Source organism: Notamacropus eugenii, chromosome 4 (genome assembly GCF_028372415.1).
Source record: "Notamacropus eugenii isolate mMacEug1 chromosome 4, mMacEug1.pri_v2, whole genome shotgun sequence".
Taxonomy (NCBI): Eukaryota; Metazoa; Chordata; class Mammalia; order Diprotodontia; family Macropodidae; genus Notamacropus; species Notamacropus eugenii.
Window position 1 is genome coordinate 279,357,387 of NC_092875.1, and position 23,479 is coordinate 279,380,865.

The 23,479-nt window shown below is 36.8% G+C and overlaps 1 protein-coding gene across 2 annotated transcripts in view; it reads right to left on the reverse strand.

Annotated features, from left to right (window-relative positions):
* CA8 (carbonic anhydrase 8) overlaps window positions 1-23,479 on the reverse strand; it is a 244,345-nt gene that overhangs the window by 202,670 nt on the left and 18,196 nt on the right. For both annotated transcript variants that reach the window (XM_072604656.1, XM_072604655.1), the window contains exon 3: window positions 16,954-17,078. In XM_072604656.1, the coding sequence (XP_072460757.1) occupies window positions 16,954-17,078 (125 nt within the window). The remainder of the gene's footprint in view (window positions 1-16,953; window positions 17,079-23,479) is intronic.

The following is a 23,479-nucleotide window of genomic DNA, read 5'->3' on the forward strand; positions in this document are numbered from 1 at the left end:
TTACCTTCCTAATGTCACCATGCCTTTTGGTTCCCTAATAAGGACTTATTTCTTACAACTAAAATATTTAAAGTTTTATACACACACACACACATAAGCACATACACATATATGCATATCTATACATTTGTGTGTCATATATACACATGTTAGATTGTCAAGGTTTTAATAATACTGTAACATCATTCTATTAAAATAGAAATGATAATACCATGCTGTACTTTGATTTTTTAAGTCACATATCTCTCTGTCTTGCCATAAAATAAGCTAATATTATAACTTCTACCATGTTGTGTCCAATAATACTATGCACACACATGCGCACATTCACATGCATACATGTGGGGGCAATGGCTCTTCTGTTTTTACTACATGGCTGAAGTCACATAAATTTGGATAGGTATAGAATATAAGATTGTACTGTTTTGATGATTTGTTGATTACCAGAAAGGAAAGAATTTTTCTTCTAATCTTATGTTAACCTGGCAGCACTCCTTACTCTGCACCTTTATTAACCCTGCCCCTCTATCAGAAATATTTCTCCGGTGCCCTGTTTCCTCAGGTTTTTCAAGGTGACAAAAGTTACTCATAAACAAATACGTGATAAGCAATTACATCTAGCACAAACTAGGAGCTAAAAACATTGATGATTAATTAACAACAGCTTCTTGAAGGAATGATTACATACATAGCTAGGTGGTACAGTGGATGAAGCTCTGGACCTAGAGTCAGGGAGTCCTGAGTTCAAATCCTCTTTAGCTGTGTGACTTTCAGCAAATTGATAATTTCCCTCAGCTTCCTCAACTGTAAAATGGGGATAATAATAGCACCTTCTTCTCAGTTTGTTGTGATGAACACAGAAAATATTGTAAAACACTTACCCAGTGCCTGGCACATAATAGATACTCAACAAATCCTTGTTTCCTTCCTTCTTACTAATGGTGAGAATGCCAGAGACTATGACAAACAAGTAGAGGGGATAGATTTGATCAGGAGGCCTGTTCAGATCATACCCCTTGAACAGCTGCTTACACTGCCCACAGATTCACAGTGTGAGAAGGGGGAGGAGGAATCTAACACAGTTAAATTGTGCCTGTGGATAGAAGTTGTCTGAGGCTAACCTACCTAATAACGAGCCACAGGTGGTTATCAAGGTAATATTCAAGTAACCACCTGTCTGACTGAAGACATTCTGACAGAATGGATGCCTTCTTTTGCAAACATATCAAGAATATTTAACAAGAAACAATTTACTAGATGTGCATATTAGAGAACAATACTATTCATAAGACAAATATATCTATTTTTGGAAGATAATTCAAAGAAATTTTAATAACTTTATAAAATAAAAAGTTAAAGAGTAAGTTTAAATTCAGTTTATACATCTTTTTTTTCTCATTGTTAGACAGAGACTCTCCAAACTAGAGAGCAAATCTACTAATTGATAATTAAGAAAATGATATTAATAACTAAACTAGTTCTATCTTCTGAGGTAGAAAGTTATGGAAGGGGGGCAGCTAGGTGATGCAGTGGATAGAGCACCAGCCCTGGCATCAGGAGGACCTGAGTTCAAATCTGGTCTCAGACACTTTATAGCTGTGTGACCCTCAGCAAGTCACTTAACTCCGGTTAGGAAGGAAGGGAGGGAGGGAAGCAGGGAGGGAGGAAAAGTAAGTAAATTCTGGGAGAATGAGTGAGTAGAAAAAGTGACTTGACTTGAAATAGAAAAAGAAAATCAGTTAGATAACTTAGGGTACAGACTAGAGATATAGGTCAGAAATTGAATTTGGAAAAAAAAATTGGGGAGAAATCTAGTAAAACTGAAAGAAAGCTCAGGTTAATTAATATGCTTATCTAGCTTCTGCTGGAAAAATGAAAGAGAAGTGAAATAAAAGTTTTAAAAGGCTATACGGAATATTAAGGAAAACTGAAAAGGGCGAGGGCATAGAACCTGACATAACTAGAACCTCAGTAAAGAAAATGAGAGGTAATTGTGAAGATAAGATTAAAAGAGGCAAATGAAATAACCAGAGGGTAAAGCAAATTGATAGCACAGATTGGTGAACAGAACAAAAACGGCAAAAGAAAAGGTTCGTACGAGACCTAAGGGGAATTTGATGAACCTGTGGAATTGTTGATACTAAGGAAACAAGTGAGTGAAGTTCTCAAGTTATATTTTTATATCAAGTTATATGTTTGCTAGTAAAGTTTTAACCAGGTGTTTAATGTTAAGTTTTTTCCAGTAAAATAAGGCTTGAAACATCAACCACTAAATTAAGGGAAATTGTACCAATTATTGCATCAAAAGTGTTATATTTCTGCCACAGCCAATCAACTGTTATCTGTGTGCCAACCTTGCTCCTAGAAGAGAAAATAAAGGGATTCAGAAAATGTCTTTCCCCACTCCAGTTGTTAAGAAGAAAGAAGCGTTCCTAATTGTAAGGAGAAGCAAGGCCTGAAAGTGGGCAGGCGGGGAAGCTGAGGTATAGGAGAGGAAACTTGACCCTTGTCAGGATGTTGCAGTGGAGTAACTGAGTGTTACCCAGAGAAGAGAAAGAAAAGGAAGAGAAGAGAGTGAATGCTCTTAGGACAAGATGCTATTTAACCTCCAAAAAACGATATAGCTAAGGCACAGTAGGTATCAAGTAAGATTAGTATAGGTCAGAGAAGAGAACAGTGGCAGGAACTGGTAATTCCCTCCCCAGGGTTACTCAAAACAGCTATTTGTCAAGAGATAGCAACAATGGAGAAATCTGCTGTCTTTCCAAGTCATGTATTTAAGGCATAACAGAAAACCTTTCAAGAATTACCAAAACAGATAACAGTCAACCCCTTCTAGTGGTTCAGATAGGTACAAACAACACTACCAGAACAAATCTAAAAAAGTATTGCCAACAATTATGAAGTCTTAGATGGGAAAATGACTACCACAGGATCACCAATTGTGTTTTCTTCACTGTTATCTGTTCAAAGTAAGAAAAAAATTAGTTTGGGAAATAAAAATCTAGCTAATAAGATGGCGGCTGAGAATAGAATTTGGACATCCAGATCACAGATTACAATGAGAGATGGCAATTCTTGGCCAGTAAGAAAGCATTTGTCAAGTGTCAAGCAATTTTTATTAGAATGACTGAATTATAATGGATGGTAGTGAGAGAAAATTAAACAGGCAGATATATAGCTATATAAATAACTACATATTTATAAATATGTATGTGTATACATACACACATGTATGTATCCCTTAAGTTAGATACAATTTTACAAGTAGCTACAAAATATGAAAAAGTACAGAAACTGACATACCCAAAAGTTTACAGGAGACAAAAATTTAAGAAATAAGCCAGTAATAAAATCTATGGCCTCAAATATCTATAACCAAATGCCCAAAATGTAGGAAATAAACAAAAGGAACCCAAGGTAATAAAAAAAGAAGGCAAATTTTACCGCATAGGTATCAGTGAGAATTGGTGAGAGGAAAGCTTTGATGAATGAATGGTGCAGTGGATAGAGTGAAGGACTTGAAGTTAGAAGGACTGAGTTCAAAAACTAGCTTAGATGCTAGCTATATGACCCTAACCAAGTCACTTAACCTCCCTCTGCCTCTATTTCCTCACCTGTAAAATAAAGACAATAATAGTGCCTACCTCACAGGGTTGTTGTGAAGATTGAATAAGTTAACATATGTGAAGCCCTTTGCAAATCCTAAAGGTCCATATAAGTACTAGCCACAAGGACTAGGTGATGGTTAGCTTGAAGCAGAGAAGACATGGAGAGAATATGACAGCTGTCTTCAGATATTTCAAGGGTTGTCCCCTGGAAGAGGGACAGGACTTCTGTCTGATCCCATAGGCAGAAGTAGGGGAAGGGAAAAGAATAAGCATTTATAAAGGGCATACTGTGTCACCAACTGTGCTAAGTGCCTGACAAATATTATCTCATTTGAGAGAAGTAAGAGCAGATCAAAGCTGCAAAGAAACAAACTTAGGATTCTTGTAAAGAAACCATTACGTAAAGTCACCCAAAAATGAAATTAGATGCTTCAGAAAGTAGCGGCTTCCTGTGGACTGGAGTTATGCAGGTCATTTGTCCACTAGGATATAAAGGGGAACTCTTTTGAGATATAGGTCAAAGTAGGTAGCGTTGAGGCCCCATCCAACTCTGGGATTGTGTGACACCTGAATAGGACACTGTCTTGGAGTACCTATTGATTGAACTAGTTCAACAGATGGACCAACCAAGATTTGAGGTAAAGACCACAATTTTTTTCAACTCTTCTTTCCTCATTTTCTCTACGTTCAATATTTTTTTTTGTTTTGCATTAAAATAAAAGAGGAAATGTGACATAGTGGCACAGAGTTAGCCTCAAAGCCAGAAAGACTTGGGTTCAAGTCCCAGGTCTTCAGAGGCAATGTAACATAGTGCATGGAATGCTGGATCATCAGGAAGTCCCCAGTTCATATCCAAACCTCAGATACTGAGTGACCCTGAAGCATGATGCTTGACCTCTCAGTACTCTAAGAAAGTTTCTGAGACTATATATTATGTACAAAGGTGGCAAATTGCATTGATATGGAGCACTTTCTCATTCTGGAACTCCTTATATGAATGAAATCACAAGTACACAAGTCTAATCTCTACCCATACATTCGGTCATGTGATTTGCCCAGGGTCACAAAGACAATATGTGTCAGAGGTAGCACTTGAAACCCAGTTCTTTCTGACTTGGAGGCCAGCTCCCTAGCCACTACACCTTATGGAGGAAGCCAAGAAGGAAGAGGAATAAACATTTATTAAGTACCTACTTTGTACCAAGGATTGTGCTAACCACTGGGAATACACAAACAGAAAAGACAGCCCCTGCCCTCAAGGAGTTCACAATCTAATAAGGGATACAACATGCAATCAAATCAAAAGTGGATAAATAGGAAATAATTAACAGAGGGAAGACACTGTGATTAAGAGGGGTTAGGGAAGGCTTTCAGTAGAATGTGGGATTCTACTTGGGACCTTAAGGAATTCAGGAAGGTAAGTAATCAGAGCAAAAAAGGGGAGAGTATTAAATTTAAAAAAAAATATGCAATGCATGTGTGCATTTATGCATACAGGCAGACTGAGTGTCCAAGATTTCAAAGAGCTCTTTGTCTACCTTTACAAGCATTAAATTGATTTGAATTTTCAAAAAAGAGGAGGAGAGTATTCCAGAAGTGGGAAGGGCCAAAGAAAATGTCCAAAGCTGAGAGATAGTATCTTGTCTGCAGAACAGACAGGAGGCTGGTGTCACTGGATCAAAGAGGATATATTGGAGAGTAAGGTTTAATAAGAGTGTAGCCAAAATGGTGGAGTAAAGGCAGGGACTCACCTGAGCTCTCCCAAACCCCTCCAAATACCTTTAAAAAATGACTCCAAACAAATTCTAGAGCAGCAGAATGCACAAAAAGATGGAGCGAAACAAATTTCCAGCCCCAGAGAGCCTGAAAGGTCAACAGGAAAAGTCTGTTGCAGCAGGGTGAGAGAGGAGCTCAAATGAGCACAGGCCAGGCCAACACAGACTAGGCCCCAGAAAGCTCAGAGCAGACCTTGGGGCAACTGAATCACTGGCAGCAGGGGTAGTTTCCAGACCTCTCAGCCCACAGACAACTTAGAAGGTCAGCAGGAAAGGTCTTTTGGACCTGGGTGAGAGAGGAGAACAGTCCAGAACAGGCCATGCCAACATAGCCCCAACCCCAGCAAACCAGAAGCAAGCACTGGGAGTGATACAATCAGCCCACAAATGGTAAGAGGGTTGAATAATTGGTGAGAAGAAGATTATAGGGGTCTTTTTGCTAGCACTGAAGTAAGACTCCATTGCTTTGCCCATACTCGGATCCAGGGCACAGGGGTGTCAGTCCAAGGGCAAGGAGGAGCACTAGCATAGCAGATCTTGCAGCATCAGTGGAGGGAGCTCCCTCCTCACAGTTCCAGGGCAGAAAAGAGTACTTGTGATCACTCATAGACAAGAGCACAGCAGAGGAATAAATACCTCCCCTTAGATCATACCACCTTGGAAAAATTGAAAACTTACAAAGCCCTAGAAGTATCTCTGAAAACAGGTGTACAAAATCCCTGAAGCTCAGGACAGTGCACACTCCACCCTGGAGGCAGAGCCCTATATTAACAAAGAGTTAAAAAGTCAGGTAATAGGCTGGGGAAATGAGCAAACAATGAAAAACAACTCTGACTGCAGAAACTTGTCTTGGTGACAAGGAAGATGAAAACACAAACTCAGAAGAAAACAAAGTCAAGGCTTCCACATCCAAAGCCTCCAAGAAAAATATGACTTGGTGTCAGTCAAGGAAGGGCTTGAAAAAGATTTTGAAAATCAAATAAGAGAAGCAGAGGGGGGAAATGGGAAGAGAAATGGAGTGATGCAATAAAACCATGAAAAATAAGCTAACAGCTTGGTAATGAGACATAAAAAAAATACTGAAGAAAATAATATCTTAAGAAACAGACTAGGCCAAATTGTAAAAGAGGTGCAAAAAGTAAATGAGGAGAAGAATGCTTTAAAAAGCAGAATTGACCAAATGGAAAAGGAGATTCAAAAGCTCACTGAAGAAAACAATTTCTTAAAAATCAGAATGGAGCAAATGGGAGCTAATGACTTTATGAGAAATCAAGAAGTCATGAAACAAAACCAAAAGAATGAAAAAACAGAAGACAATGTAAGGGAGAAAGTAGTAGTAGTGACAGTAGTGGTGGTGGTGGTGTTTATATACTTACTTTAAAAATTATTTTACATATATAAATATATATTAATATATACATATATGTATATAACATATATATATTTGTGTCTAATGGTAGCCATCTCTAGGGTGGGTGGGGGAGAAAAGAAAAAAGGGAAAAAAAGTTATATGATAACTTTATACATGTGTGTATGTATATATACATACATACATACTTATGTATATATGTTATATATGTGTATATATATTAGCAAGTTGTACATAATAGATTTGCAGTTTCATGTCCTATCATCTTTTTTTTCTGTTCTATGTTATGGAAATACTTGTTTTATTTTTTAAGTTCAGAATAAAATAAGTAAGATTTTAGGAAAATGTTAAGATTTTGAAACTGCTTTCCTCACATTGACTCACTGAATCACAGTATGATTCCCATTTAATAAAGAGGAAACAAAGATTAAAACAATTAGGTGAAATTACCTGTGGTCAGACAACTAGTGAGTAGCTGAGCCAAGGCAAACTGGCATTACAAGGAAAGATCACTGAGTCCTTCCCTGCATGGGTTAATTATCTTTGTTCTGTTCTATGAAAAACTTCATTCATAGTCCCTGCCAGGCATCTCCCAAATGCATGTCTTTAAGTTTAGAGACTCAGGTGAGAGTGCATGGATGATTCAATGCCAATCTATTATAAGTAATAGAAAAACCACTTGCAGCAGATAGCCTGCTGATAGTAGCTCAGTAGCATTACCTTTATATATTGAACACTTCACAACTACTTAAAATAGGATAATCAGATTCTTACTAGAAATGTTACCACTTTCAGAGATAAATAACTCTTACCAAAGTGATAATTTACTCAAATACCTTTCATGTAGCTCCTAAAATTTCTGAAATTGTTCCTGCTGGGTATTTCTTACAATCTGTTAAATATGTAATAATGGCTCTTCCTGTCATTTTAAATCTCATATAAGCTGCCACCACTGTGACTGTCTCCTTACCACCTGACCCCAGCTGACAACCCTGCCACCAGAAAGTACATGAATAAGTATAATAATATGGCATAAAACTGAAGAATCCAAAGTCAAAATGAACAAGAATGAGCAGGACCTTGGTTAGAGAGTTAAGTAAGAGAGTTAAGCTGGGGTACAAGCAAAAAAGAACTGATCAAATACCTGTCTTGTTCTGGCAAGGCTTCAGACAACATCACAAAAATGGATCTAGTCACTGGAAAATCAAAGGAATTTGGATTTGTGCTTTTCAAGGATGCTAACAGTGTTGACAAGGTCCAGGAAGTTAAAAAACACATACAGGATACCAAATGGATAGACCCCAAAATGAAAGGATCCCCCAAAAGAATGTTTTGGGATATATAACCTCTGAATAGCAAATCTAAGAATAGTTTAGAACCTTTGACAAGACTGAGAATTTGAATTTTATATGCACACAAAAGCAAATGAAAAAAGATTCCATTTTATTACATACACAGATGAAGAACCAGTAATGAGATTATTAGAATACAGATGTCATCAAATTGGTTATGGGAAGTGTGAAATCAAAATTGCACAGTCCAAAGAAGTAGGCGTGCAGCAACAGTATAAAGGAGGGGAGGGGCTACAGCTGATAGACCATATGATATTAGTGGTCAGGGCGAGGTATGGAAAAGCATCCCAAAGGAGTGATAATCAGTAAGACAATTGTCAGGCAGTCATACTAAAGAAAGACTAGAAGAAAGCAGGTGCAGACACTACAGTATCTTTTACTACTGATGCTACAATCATCTTTTACCAATCTGTAATGACTATTTTGTAAAAAAACTTCACATGAAAAGATAAACAAGAAAGAGAAATCACAAGGGACTTACTAAAGTTGAACTGTTTACATTCCTACATGGAAAGATAATATTTGTAACTCTTGAAACTTTTCTCAGTATCTGGGTAGTTGGAGGGATTACATACACACACACACACACACACACACAGAGACAGAGACAGAGAGACAGAGAACAAGGTGAGTTAAATAGGAAGGGATCATATCTACAAATAAAATTAAGGGGTGAGAGAGAAATATATTGGGAGGAAAAGGGAGAAATGGAATGAGGCAAATTATTTCTCATAAAAGAGGCAAGAAAAAGCTTTTTCAATGGAGGAGAAAGGGGGGGAGGTGAGAGGGAGAAAGTGTAGCTTACTCTCATCACATTTGGCTCAAGGAAGGAACAACATGCACACTCAATTTGGTATGAAAATCTATCTTACAGTACAGGAAAGTAGGGGAAAAGGGGACAAGCAGGGTGGGGGGATGATGGAAGGGAGGGCAAATGGGAGGAGGGAGCAATTAGAAATAAACACTCTTGGAGAGGGACAAGGTCAAAAGAGAGAATAGAAGAAATGGGGGGCAGGAAAGGATGGAGGGAAATATAGTTAGTCTTACACAACATGACTATTATGGAAGTCTTTCGTAAAACGACACATATGTAGGCTATATTGAATTGCTTACCTTTTCAATGGGGATGGATGAGGAGGGAGGAAGGAAAAGAAGTTGGAACTCAAAGTTTTAGGAACAAATGTTGAGAATCGTTTTTGCATACAACTGGGAAATAAGAAATACAGGTTATGGGGTATAGAAATTTATCTTGCCCTACAGGACAAGAGAAAAGATGGGGATAAGGGAAGGAAGGGATGTTAGAAGGGAGGGCAGATTGGTGGAAGGAGTAATCAGAATGCTCGGCATTTTGGGGAGAGGGAGGAGAGAGATGGGGAGAAAATTTGGAACTCAAAATTTTGTGGAAATGAATGTTAAAAACTTTAAATAAAAAAAAAGAACTTCAAATACATGAGACAGAACCCTGTTCCATACAGAATGGCTAATTTAGTTCTCTTGTCTTCACTTTGTTCTTTACTGTCAGGGTGATGACATGTGGATTTGTGTTTATAAAGTTTATTTGTATAATTTCATGTTAAATGATTCTCAAAAAACAAAGTGCTTATAAAAATACGTGTGTGTGCATGTGTTCACATACTTCATCAAAAGAAGCTTTCTTCCATGTATCATTAGTCCTAGAAGTGGAATCAAAATCCTATTTGATCCCCATTGCTGCTTAGATAGTAACTTGATGGCCCTGTGTTCCTCATTTGTAAAATGAAGATAAAAAACCCATATCACATATGGTGATTACTAAAATAATATCTGTAAAGCACTTTGTAAACTTAAAGTGCTATACAAATGTTCTCTCTTACTATTATTGATTCTATGAAAAATGTATTATCTAATCCAGATCCTAGTGGCTATGATATACCAACCCCCCACCCTGGGCATTCTTCCTACTTTCTCAATGACTTTGGTTCCAGTTACCTCCTCCAGGACAACTCCTGCTCTCATACTAGGGGACTTCATAGATTTTTCCCTCAAATACCATTATCTCCCAGCTCCTAAATCTACTAAATTCCCATGACCTCCTCCTCCATTCCAATTCAATTATAGAGAAATGGTTATACCTTTAAACTTCCATTTCCCAAAACCAAGAATTCTGAAATTATCTAATCATGATCTTATATAATTCCTTCTCTCCCTATACTTTACTCCTTTACTCATACTCATGACCTACCTTCTCTCCTCTACCACCCTCAAACTTTTCCAGGCCATTTCCCTTGTTTTGTCTACACTCTCCTCCTTTCCCAAGGCTCACCCCTTAATGAACCACTTTAACCCTCACTAATTCCTATTATCTAATCCCTTGTTCTCATCTCCTATTGTTCATGTTTTATCCCAATTCTGGAATAATCTTGTCTCTGACCTCCTAAATCTCTAATCTCAGGTTATTGAACAGAACTGGATAAAGTCACAGGGTCTACTACAAATTTGTGTTATTTAATTTCAACTATGCTATCACTGAAACAAGGCAATTCTTTTACTCCTCTGTAATTGATTCTCTACCCCCACCCTCCACAACAGCTGTTCCAAATTTTCTCCTCCCTACTTAGTCTTCCCTCAGTGCTCCCTCCTCTCAACTAAGGTTCTTGCCTCATGCTTCACCAAAAAAAAAATGAACAAACAAAAATCTATGGTATTCACAGAAGATTCCTTTTCTCCCCTTCTCCTCATCTCACCTTGGTGTTATCTCTCCAAGCCCCATTTCTTCTTTTACGTCAGTTTCTGAAAAAGAGATAGCCCTACTCCTTGCAAAGGGAAGTCCTTCTACAAACATCCTTGATCCCATCTCCTCCCATCTTTATCCAGCCGAGTATTATCACCAACCCCTCTCAGTCTTTCCATATATACTGGCTCCTTTCCCACTGCTCACAAAGATGCTAACAAAGAATCCTCACTCTCCCCCACCATTCCTGCTAACTATTGTCTGCTTTTCAAGTTCAGGTCTTTGAAAAAACCATCTACATTTCCTCTCTTCTCACTTCTTAACCTCCTCTAGTCTGGTTTCTGACCTCATTACTAAGCTGAAAAAGCTGTCTCCTAAGTTACCTCATAAATTAGCTAAATTAATGTCTCATTTGACAGATCTAATGTCCTTCCCTCAGTTACCCTTATCTTTTTTCACCTCTCTGAACAATTTGACACAACTGATCACCCTATCCTCCTGAATAGTCTCTCTTGTCTCAGTTGTTGTAACACTGTTCTTGCCTGGATCTCCTCCTCCCTCTGACCACTCCTTCTCTGTCTCCTTTGCATCATCTATGTCATGCTGACTTCATCTGGGTGAAATCCCAAAACTCTGTCCTACATCCTGTCCTCTTCTCTCTATACTCTGTCACTTAGCAACCTCATCAGTGTTCATAGGTTCAATTTTTGTCTTCAGGTAGATGGCTGAGCTCTGTATTTAGCCCTAATCTCTCTCCTGAGCTCCAATTCCACATCACTAACTACCAGTTGGATATTTTAAACTGGATATCTCATAGGAATCTTATACTCAATATGTACAAAAACATGTACAAAATACACACCTAAATCCACTCCCTCTTCCAAATTTCTCTATTACCATCAAAGATATCTTCATCCTTCCAGTCCCTAGGTTCACAATCTTGATTTCATCTTCAACTCATTTCCTGACTTAAAATATAAAGTCAGTTGCCAAGTATGTTATTTTTATCTCCACAATATCTCTCAGACATCTCCTTCTCTACTCATCTAGCTGCCACCACACCTCAGGCCCATATTCCTTCTCATCTGAACTGCTGCAATAGCCATATATTTTTATCTCCCTAATTCTAGTGATTTTCCTAAAGCATAAGTTATGACCACATCACTACACTACTCAATAAACTCCAAATGGGATCTTATTACCTCTAAGAGTAAATATATATTCCTCTATCTGTCAATTAAGACTCTTCACAACCTGACCCCTTCCTACTATTCCAGTCTTCTCATACATTATGTCCCCATGCATTCAGAGATCCAGCCATAGTGTCTACTCCCTATTACACACACAAGATACTCAACACTCAGTCTCCCAGAACTGTACATTTGCACTCTGTCCCTTATTTCTGAATATATCCCTCTTCATCTCCACCTCTTGTGACCCAAATTCCTTTTAAGACTCAGCTCAAGAACCACCATCTCTAAGAAACTTCTACTACTCTTTCCAGAGACTAACACCCTCCCTTCCAAAGCTATCTTGCGTTCATTTTGTGTATTATCTTACATCTCCTCATTTACACACAGATTTTCTCCCCCACTGGTAAATTCCTTAAAGGTAGAAAGCATTTCACTTTTTTCTTTGAATCTACAGTGCTTAGCACATAGTAAGCACTTTAAAATTTCTTGTTTGTATGCAAGGCTAAGCCCAGGTTCTACTTCTTCAAATGAAACCTTTCCTATTAGAGCTCTCCACATCCCCAAATCACTTTATGTGTCACCTTCACACATATCCAATCCCCTCAAGCAGAATGTAATCTCCTTCAGGGTAACTCTTTAGTGTTTTTATCTTCATGTGCCCACTGCCTAGCATAATACTTTGTACTTATTTTTCTCTCTAAAATCCTATGATTTTATGTACCCGTGACCTAAATCTAATTTTTCTGTTCCACAAAATTCATTTTCTCACAGTTGCTTAGAATTCTATGAGGCTCCGGGTTTGGAAGAGTTCCATAGAAGTGGAACCACAAGAGAGATCTTTAAGCAGGTCAAACATCCTTGAAATAGCAATTCCTACCCTTCTGACAAATTCCACCAGGAATCTTTTCACAGTAGTGAACCAAGTGAATAAAAATAATTCTGTTTTGTCAGAAGAATATTTGAGTTGGAGGTCACGGAAAATAGATCATTCTTTTCAGGTTCTGTAGCAATATCATTTTAATAATAGATACCACTATTCCAGTAAAAGGAGGAAGAAAACATTTAGAATTTAGCAGCTAGTACATTATTTGGGCAAGCACAACGTCCTAAAGTTACTTCGTGACTGGAATTAGATCACAACACATGATATGGTCCCTGTCCTTTGCTATAACAGGATGCTTCACTATTGGGGAAAACTTCATTTCACAAACAGCCTCAGTTTCCTCATCTATAAAATGAGCAAGTGACCTTGATGATTTCTAACTAACTAATTCTGATAAGATCTAGCTCTTCTGTTTACACAGTACACCTGACTTTTCACAAACAGCTGGCATACTATATCAGCAAGCCCTATTAGAACATAAAATAGTAATAACTCCCTGAATACAGTGTAAACATAGATAAGAGTCATTTCTATAATATGGCTAAGCCTCTCTCATGAAAAAGTTACCTTTACAACAGAACAGGAAGTCAGATCCACTATATAACAAGAAACTGTGTTAATGAACACCAATAATTTTAAAAGATCTGTACTGAACAAAGAGGCTATCCCTAAGAGTTTAATCTAATAAAGTATAGTTTCATAAGTTGTACAGTATCTGGTGATAAATTTACAACTTCAACATGCCATCTCGCAGCTGAACCTCATCACCTATAACTATTTCATTGCTATGTTTATGACAAATTGAGGCTCTATGACTATCCCTGGACAGCAAATCAGACCTAGAAAAAACCTACAATCATCCCAGAAATTTCAAGCCAAACTCAGACAAACTTGCAGAGGAAGTTAATGAGGTCAATCAGAGGCAGAGGATCAGTGAACAAAGATCTCTTTGGTCTTTCCTGCACCTATAACCATTTCTATATCATTGCAAATACTATTCCTTCCATGTGCTAAGTCTTTTTTCATGATGCCATGCCCTTCTCTTTCTTAAAATCCCAATTGGAAACCAACTCCAGAAAATATTCCTGATTTGGTGATTTCTTTTCCCAGTTGCACATACCCTCAGCACTTAGGTCCTTAATATAGAATGATCGATGCCTAGTGAGTAACAAAGAAAAGTATTTCCTCTAAGGCACTGCCAGGGAGGAATAAAGGGAAAGGGAAGACACTGCGCATCTCCTGCTTTGGAAAAAGAGGATCGGCAATTCCATTATCCAAAGCATAAACATTTCCACAGAAAGACAATCTCAGTACTAGACTTTAATTTTCACTGAAAACAAACCACATCAACTATGTTCATTGGACTAGAAATGTAAAATAACAGCAAAGGACTAAATACATCTGAATATCTGAAATAAAAATTCTATTCTGGGGTAAGCACACGTTGTTGAATTTGATAATCTAATTAAGCCTTTTCAAGGTTGTACAAAGTTGTTTTCTGTGTCACAGGCAAAGTCAAAGAGATTGGTTCCATCCAGAAGGTGATACATACCTAGTTCTCCCAATTTTACTCTATATCTTTGAACACAGAGGTTAACAGTATTCAATGTTGGAGGCAGCTAATGGTATAGTGTATAAAGTACTTAGTCGGAAAGACTGAGTTCAAACCTGGCCTCAGGCACTTACTGGCATTATGATCTGTAAATTTATTTATTTTATTTTAATTTAAGTAAATTTATTTCTATCTGCTTCAGTTTCCACAACTATAATAGGGGAATAACAGTACCTGCCTGAGAGGCTTGTTATGAAGATCAAATGAGATATATTTATAAAGCACAATGACTAACACAGTTGGCCCTTAATAAAAGCTTGTTCTATTCCATTCAGTGAGAAAGCACATGGGAAAATCTCTCCACAACTGATAAAAGTCTCCAGAAAGCAAATATATCCCAGTGGTATCAAACTCAAATATAAACAGGGGCCACTAAACCATGCATAAGGATCCCTGTGGCACACATATTGACTTAGAAAACCACATATTAATACTATCTCTGTTTTATTATATTATTATATTTTATTACATTATATTTTTACTTATTTTGTTAAATATTTCCAAGTTACATTTTAATCTGGTTCAGGCCACACTCAGGAGTGTTGTGGGTTGCAAGCAGCCTATGGGCTGTATGTTTGACAATTCTGATATGTACACACTATAGAGTTTCTGCTGTTCCATTTGCTCTCATTTGTTCATCCTGTAGTCCTTACATTTTTCCCCTCTTTATTTTGTAAGGTTCCCCTCCATCTCCATCTAACTCTCTCAAACCCTTCTCCTATCTATCCAACATCCCTCCCAAAAAATATGCGCAAGAGTTGTTGGCAGAATGGTTACACCTCTCTCCCTAAGTTCTCAGCTCATAAGATCCATGCATGGGAGATGATCAGGACCTGTCTCCAAAAGGTGGTAAAAGAAAATACATTTCTAGTTGTTTCAAGATCCTTTAAGCACAGAACATGGAACAATGAAGACATCACTAATATATGAGGCTATTAAAGAAGGACACTAACATACTTTCCCACAAGCCAGTGAATGCAGATGACCTCATCTTACGTCACATGGCATTATCTTTCTAATAATCACAAGATTTTAGATTTAGACCTAGAAGGGACTCGGAAGTCATCTGGTCCAGTCTCCCCAAACTGAGGCTTAGAGATATTAAATGATAACACCAGAATCATATAGTTGCTAAGTATCAGAAGCAGGATCTGAATCCTTCCTGACTCCAGGTCCAACCCTATCTACTATATCATACTGGCAGAGCTTAGATTATATAACACTCAATTAAAGTTTATGTCTCGCTTTAATTTTGTCCTTGTTACTAAAAATAAAATGTTATCTAAAATTTTTAAACCCGAATAAATAAAAACACTGAATTTGAGAGTATGGAAATTAGGGACATATTTCAAATTTCTCTTTGGCATCTGATATGTATCTGTGAGAGTTCCCAATATATATTCTCAGTCACCACAACAATCTTTTGAAGGAAGGTCATATTGTGACATATTTGAGCATCTCCTATACTTAGGCCCAACAAGCATGGACCTAATGACTGTATCCCTATGACTCCTAGACATACTTATAGGATTGTTTTATATTAAGTGGAAGAAAAGTCTTAAGCCTCCAAAGGACTTCTGAAAAAAAAAACACACAGAAATTAAAATGATATTTTGAATTGCCTGTCTACCTCTACTTTAAATGATAAAATATACATCATTTTAATAAAATTATGCACTTGGGTACTTTTTGGTAATAAATTCTACAACAGGCCAATCATGAGTAACTTAATATTTAATCAGACAAGCTTTGGAGAAGATTCAATATTGGAAGCACCTCAAATCCTCCACTTCTAAATCCACTCATCCTTTGTAATACACACACACACGCGCGCGCACACACACACACACACACACACACACACTTATTATTTCTATGAGCTATCTCAAACTCCTGTCCACCGTAGCTCCAGAAGGAAGATGTAAAAGCTCCTGATATCTCTGTGAAGACTGGTCTCCGTTCATGAGACAAGCCACCAAATACAGAACATCCTCTCATTTTAATGGCCTGAGGTGATGAAAATCAAGAACACCAATTTTAAACAGATTTAAATTAGACTTTTAATGACTACAGAGAGACTTCTAGTAGCTATTTGTTTTCAGCTCATCATGTACTCAGAGTTTGTTAGAACAAAGTGACTCACAGGATTTGCTGAAGAAGCGGAAATTTTGGAACACTAATAACGTTAAGACAAAAGTTAAGAGTGCGGCAGGTTAACTTTATGACCAATTATTCATGCAATACTGAGCACACTCAAAACCCATTACTGTAAACGTGACGAGCCATTTTCTTTCCCAATCTCACTCTTCATGAGGGTATTTTTTATTCTAACAAAAATGAAGAAAATATAAGACTGATTGGGAAACTCTTTTAAAGTTAACTCTTTTCAGTAAATTACTTAATATTTTGTAGTAACAAGTGCTTTGCTGAATGCGATGTCACTCTTACCTCCATGGGGAAGGCTTTGAAGTTAACGGTATGTTCAGAACCACGCTGGTTTTCTCTCCCCCAGTGAAATCGGACTTCATACAGTTCAAATTCATGCCCTTGAGGCAACGGTCCTCCTGTGAGGACTGAGAGGAAAAAACAACATACATTTTCTTTAGTTATTATATATTTCTCCAAATATGTATATTTCTCAATACAGTTTTTATCAGCATAAAAGACATTTTCCCAAAAACCGTTCTCATGTATTTTTGTACATTAAATTCATATGGCCAGGATAAAAGTTAGGCATTATATGATGATTCTAAAGTTGACTAAGGGGCAGCTAGATGGTGCAGTGATTAGAGTGCCGGGCCTGAAGTCAGGAAGACTCAACTTTTTGAGTTCAAATCTAGCCTTAGACCCTTACTAGCTGTAAAACCACTCTAATACCTTTGCCAAGAAAGCCCAAATGGGATCACAAAAATTGGATATGACTGAAACAACTGAACAATGAAAAGGTGGCTATGTCTAAGAGGCATGTATACAGATTCAGCAGGTCAAAAATTCAAATTCCTTGTGAATAAGCAATTTTTTTTCATTTTTCCAGGGTCCAAGAATTTCCACCAATTCTCAGCCTGTTCTAAAACAAGCGTCCTCCAACTTTCCCCACCAATGATATTGACTTCATCCCTGGGTCCCTCAACAGAAGTAGGTGAGCCCTTGCCCTATTTTTTCAAGACTCAGTCCTACAACCCCTTCCCCTCTCTCTACACCATGCGCTCTCCCACTTTCCAGCTCCCCTTTCTGTGTTGTCTTCCCCTAGTAGAATGTAAGTTCCTTGAGGGCAAGAAATTTGTCAGCTTATATTTGTATCCCCAGAGCTCAGCATAGGTCCTGGCTCAGAGTGAATAATTAATAAATAATTTATTTATCTCTCTATCTAACAAGATTCAAGGCCGACAACAGAGGAAAGAATGCCGAACTTGAAGTCCCAAGTCCTGAGTTCTATCACTAACTACTTTTATAACTTTGGATAAGCCATTAAATTCTTTGGGCCTCAGTTTTCACGTCTATAAAATGACCTATTTTAAGTTTCCTTCCAACTCTAGACTTATGATTCTTAGTCAAAATAAAATATTTATGTATGCTTAATAGGTCAGAAGAGCTCTAACAAAAGTTACTTCAAAGTAAACAGTATTTTACCATCTACTAATCATTATAAAGTCAAGGAAAAAGACAGAAATCATATGGGCATAAATACAGGAACCTTTAACAAGATATAGACAAAGGGAAAATAATAGCTTCTAGATAAAATACTGAAGTATTGTATTTAGCACCAGAATTTAACACAAGGAAGGCTGAGGGGGCATAAGTCCATAAGGGATAGGGAATGAGAAACAGAGCATAGGGGACATGGGATAAGAGATAGGGGGTAAGTAAAGGGAAAGGAGACCATACCTGTGTTATTACACTGGTGTAAGGAACAAGATAAAGAAATTCCCTTTGCCAAGGCAAGTTAGCACATTCTCTACAATTTATAAAGTCCAAGAATTGCCAAGAGCCTAAAATTGTATCAAAAGTAGGATCCAAGCCCTGGTTTTAGGGTCAACTCCTTATAAACCATTCCATGATGCCTTTCAATGTGCCAGATAAATATACAAAACAATTTCCATTGAAATATAGAGTTCCATTTCTAGCCAAGATGGCTACCTCAAAACAGGCAAACTGCTCAACTCCAAAGTACCTACTCCGGCAAAAACTTGAAATAAGTCAGATAGTAATCAAGAAATCCAGGGAGGAATGCAGACACTAACTTCTTCCACCTCAGAAAAGTGCAAGAAAAAAGTCAGCCAGAAGTCTAGAATCTATAAGAATGAAGACCATCTGTAAAGCCAGGACCCTCCTAAGCAAACAAGCCACCAGCATCTCAGAATAACCAGATGGACCAGAGAAATTAATAACCTGCAGAGCTCTGTATCTGTAGGTAGCAAGAGCAAAGATTTCCATGAGAAAGACTCAAAGAGGTTGTCAGAAAGGTCCAAGCTGGAAATTTTACAATTTTATGGGAAGCAGAAATAACCAAGCAGAGCCCAGTGCTCAGTCATCTCAGGTAATCCATGAGGTAAAAGATCAGCATGAAAATTCAAGGGATCCAATGTGAGAACAACCAGGTTTGATCCTGCCTCCCAAAAAGAAAAATCACAGGAAAGGATAACACCGGGCCCTGGCAAAAAAAAAACTTTAATTTAGAAACCAAACTGGAGAGATGAGTAAATCAAAGAAAACACTAAGCAGTACTTTTTAAAAATTATAAATTCAGAGAATTCCAAAAGGAGTAACTCCACAATGGCTACAATTAACGACTGAAAGAAACACATGGATTTTTCACAAACACTACACTAAAACCTAGAACAAATTGAGATTTAAAAGTAAACAAATAAAAGCTCTGGTGGGGAAAATTGGAAGGTGTATAAATACCTTAAAAGAAAATGTGGTAAACATCACTCAAATAACAGACTACCTAAAAACCAGAATAGACATAACAGAAATGAATGACTCTATGAGACAACAAGAAATACTGGAACTAAATCAAGATAGAAAAATAGAAGAACATGTAAGATATCTAATAAAAACAGCTAACATGGAAAACAAATCAAGGAAAGATAATTTAAGAATCTCTAGAAAGCCTGAAATGATTTTGAAAAAATTCTAGACACTACACTTCAGGAAATCCTAAATGAAAATTTCAAACTTATTAGAGTCAGATGGCAAAGAAAGGATAGAAAGAATGTCCCAAACACATCCTAAAAGAAACCGCAAATAGAAATGTCCCAGGAAGATCATAAGCCAAAACCCATAATTACCACTTCAAAGAAAAAATACTGCAAGCACCCAGAAAAAAAGCAATTCAAGTACCATGAAACCACAAACAGAATCACACAAGAGCTTACAGTTTCATAAATGAGAGGAAAACTTAGAATACATTATTTCAAAAAGGCCAAAGATACAGGCTTACAAACAAGATTAATTTTGCTTTGAAAACTGAGTATAATCCTATAGGGGGAAAACTTGGATTTTTAATAGAACACTTTGAAGAATTTCTGATTAAGACACTAGAGCTGAGTAGATAATGTTAAATACAAACACAAGAGTCCAGAGAAACTTAGATAAATTTATTTGAACAATTGAAAGGAGTTGAGGGATGATCCTAATAGAGGGAGAAGAAGCCTTCAGAACCTTAATTGTTGTCAAAGGATCTGTAGGGGTAGATTGGTTCTATTTTGACTGTTTTAAAAGGGGAAAGAGAAGAGAAGGTAAAATGAAAAATATGCCAGTGTAGAAAGGAGGAATAAGGGAATGAAACTGATTATTTCTCATAATTCAGATATGAGAAAAATCTATAAACATGGGGAGAAGGACCAAAGGGAGAACAGGCATTCCAAGAACTTCACTTTTATCTGAAATGGACAAAGAAGAATTGAACACAGACAGGTTGTTGTAGAAATACATAGAGCTCAACAGGAAACAAGCAGGAGTGGGTAGAGTTGGGGGTGGGGGGTGGAAGGGCAGAGCTAAGAGGAAAGATAACAACAGGGAAAGGAAATGTAGCCTGAAAGCGAAACAAACCCTTTGTCCCCAAAAGAGAGATTAAAAAGAGGAAAAAAAGAAAAACAAAGAAGTAACATCCAAGGAGGTGCCCATGAGAGAGAAATATCTGAACAAATGGTGATATGTAAATGCAATGAAATATAATTGCACAGTAAGGAATAACAGATGTTTTTTAAAAATCTGGGTACTAGAAACCGATGCAGAGTAAAGTGGGCAGAACCAGAAGAACAATACAAGGACACCACTGAAGAAAAAGGACTGAAAAACCTAAGAACTTTGATCAATGCAATGACCAATCATATCTTCAGAGGACCTATAATGAAGCATGTTATCCATCTCCTGACAGAGATTGGAGATAGGCTAAAAGTATGAAAAGACATACATTTCTGGATGTGGCATAACTGGGTTTTTTTACATGGAATTATTTTTTCTCTTCTCAATTTTTAATTGAGAGAATATAAGGAAGAGAGGGAAATTAGAAAGAATGATGTAAATTTTAAAAATCATTGAAATATTTTATAAATGAAAAGAAATTCAAAAGGAAGCAAAACAGAATGGTTTTGAAAACAATGTGTGAAATCATTATATCACTTCAGAAAAAGCAATACGAAATGAAGATTCAGTCTTATATATAGTCCTCTTTTTGTTTTTTTGCTATGTACATCGAAATGCTCTCCTTTTAATGTTTAATTTCATAATAAAATTAATTTTTTTTAAAAAAGACAATTCTTTTGAACTAAACATATGCTATGAATTTCTTCAAAAGAAAATAAATAATTTAAAATTCTAAAATGTAGCCTTCATCTCTATAGCAACACATATTTGGAAAGAGATAGATATATAGATACATAGATAGATAAACAGACTTTAAAGATAGTTATACAATTTTCCACACAAAAATATTAAATGAGAGGTTTTTTTACATTTTTCCTTTAAATAAAAATGTCATACATAATTGATCATCTGTCCTCCTTATACCTTTCATTTGCTTACTGAAATTAAGATCATATGTCCTACTCAGATTAGCAGCTACTCTACAACATATACCTTAAGAGTTTCCTAGGGCAGGGAGTGACAAAGTAACTTGAATATAATTACTCATTCAAGATGTGTCAGAACTTGAACCAAGGTCTTTCTGGGCCTGACATTGAGTCTGGATCTACTATTTCATGCTGCCTCTTCATTTGCTCTAATTTGTTGTTGAGTCATTTCAGTCTTGTCATTTTGGTGGGTTTCTTGGCAAAGATACTGGAATGGTTTACCATTTCCTGCTCCAGCTCATTTTACAAGATGAGCAACTGAGGCAAAAAAGGTTAAGTGACTTGCCCAGCATCACACAACTAGTAAGTGTCTGAATCTGGATTTGAATTCATGAAGACAAGACTTCCTGATATCAAGCTGAGCACTCTGTCCACCATGCCACCTAGCTGCTCCTCATTTGCTCTAATGCAATAGAACTATTATAAATTCATTACAAATTATGCATCTAACTTCATCAAAATAAGAATTCATTAATTAAAAATCCCTTTTTTCTATATCAACTCAATTCTAAATATGTACCATCTAAGAAATATATGATACAACTTACTCTTTGAGGGTGACAAGAATCTCTTGAGGATAAAAAATCATCTAGGCTGCACATAAAGTATGGGTCATGCAGTCAGCAAGATCTGAGTTTGAATCCTGCCTCAGGTGTGTACTATGACAAATCAGTTTCATTTTCATCATTCATAGTATGGAGACAATAATAGCACCTACCTTGTGAGGATCAGATGAGTTAATATACATAAAGCACTTTGAAAATTTTAAAGAATTCCAGCTCTTATTTTTATTATGACAACATTCACCTTGCTGACCCTGGAACTAAAGAATAAGAGACCGAATTTGACAGAAAACTAATCCTTGCCACTCAGGAAATAACAGTGACTAGCTCTAAGTATAATTCTCAAAGAGAAGATTTTTGATGTATGCAATATTTTAAAGACTTAAAATACCTGCAGAATATTCTTTACATGGTTGTGAAAAGACCTTGATCTTTTCAAATACATAACAATGGAATATTAATTAATTAGCCTTTGTGCCTGAAGAAGTTAGAAACTCTGATTATCTTGGGAATAAATGTGTACTGGTGACTTAATGTAGCTAAAGTGTCAGCTCAGAAAAGCACTGACACAAAAAATGATGACATGGTGACCAATATCATTGTCAAAGCTTCACAATGTTATGTGGTTCTAAGATGGTGGTATGGGAATCAAAAATTAAACAAAGTGAAATGTCATTGAGACCATTTGTGATAATAATCCATGAATTCTCAAGTTTGAACTTGAGAATTGGGGTTCCCTTAGTCCCATTATCAATAAAGACAATTTCAACTATAATCAATACTAGAAAAGGTATTAAATGAATTAAGCTGCAAAGGTAGAAAGTATTTCTGGTCATTCAAAAGCTAAGTATAGAATTGAATCATTCTATACTTTCTTTGTACACATCCCAGTTATAAGAATTTTAGGGGTTTCTGATTTTAGATACTAAGATTTTTAAAAATATTGTACCATCGTCCCATTGCATTAATCACACAACCCTCAAGACTTAACCTTAAAACAAATTTTAAAAACCTATTATATACAGAATGAACTCAATACATCCATCCAAGTTTGGGAGAAGACAGGGGAACAGTTCCTTTCAAACTCTATGCTTTAATTCGTTCAGTCTTATACTTAAGAAACTGGGGAATGCTACCAAGGCAACCATTTGTTTCATTCTGACTGGGTACTAAGAGAAGAGCATGTATGCACATCTTTAAATCAAGGCAATAAAAACTCTCCCTAGGTAACACAGTATGGTTGCTATGTAAGAGAAAACATAAGGGCTACAGTCACATTCACTATATTGTGCCTGGAGAAAATGGAATGAAGAAAGGTTGGGATTTTTTCCAATT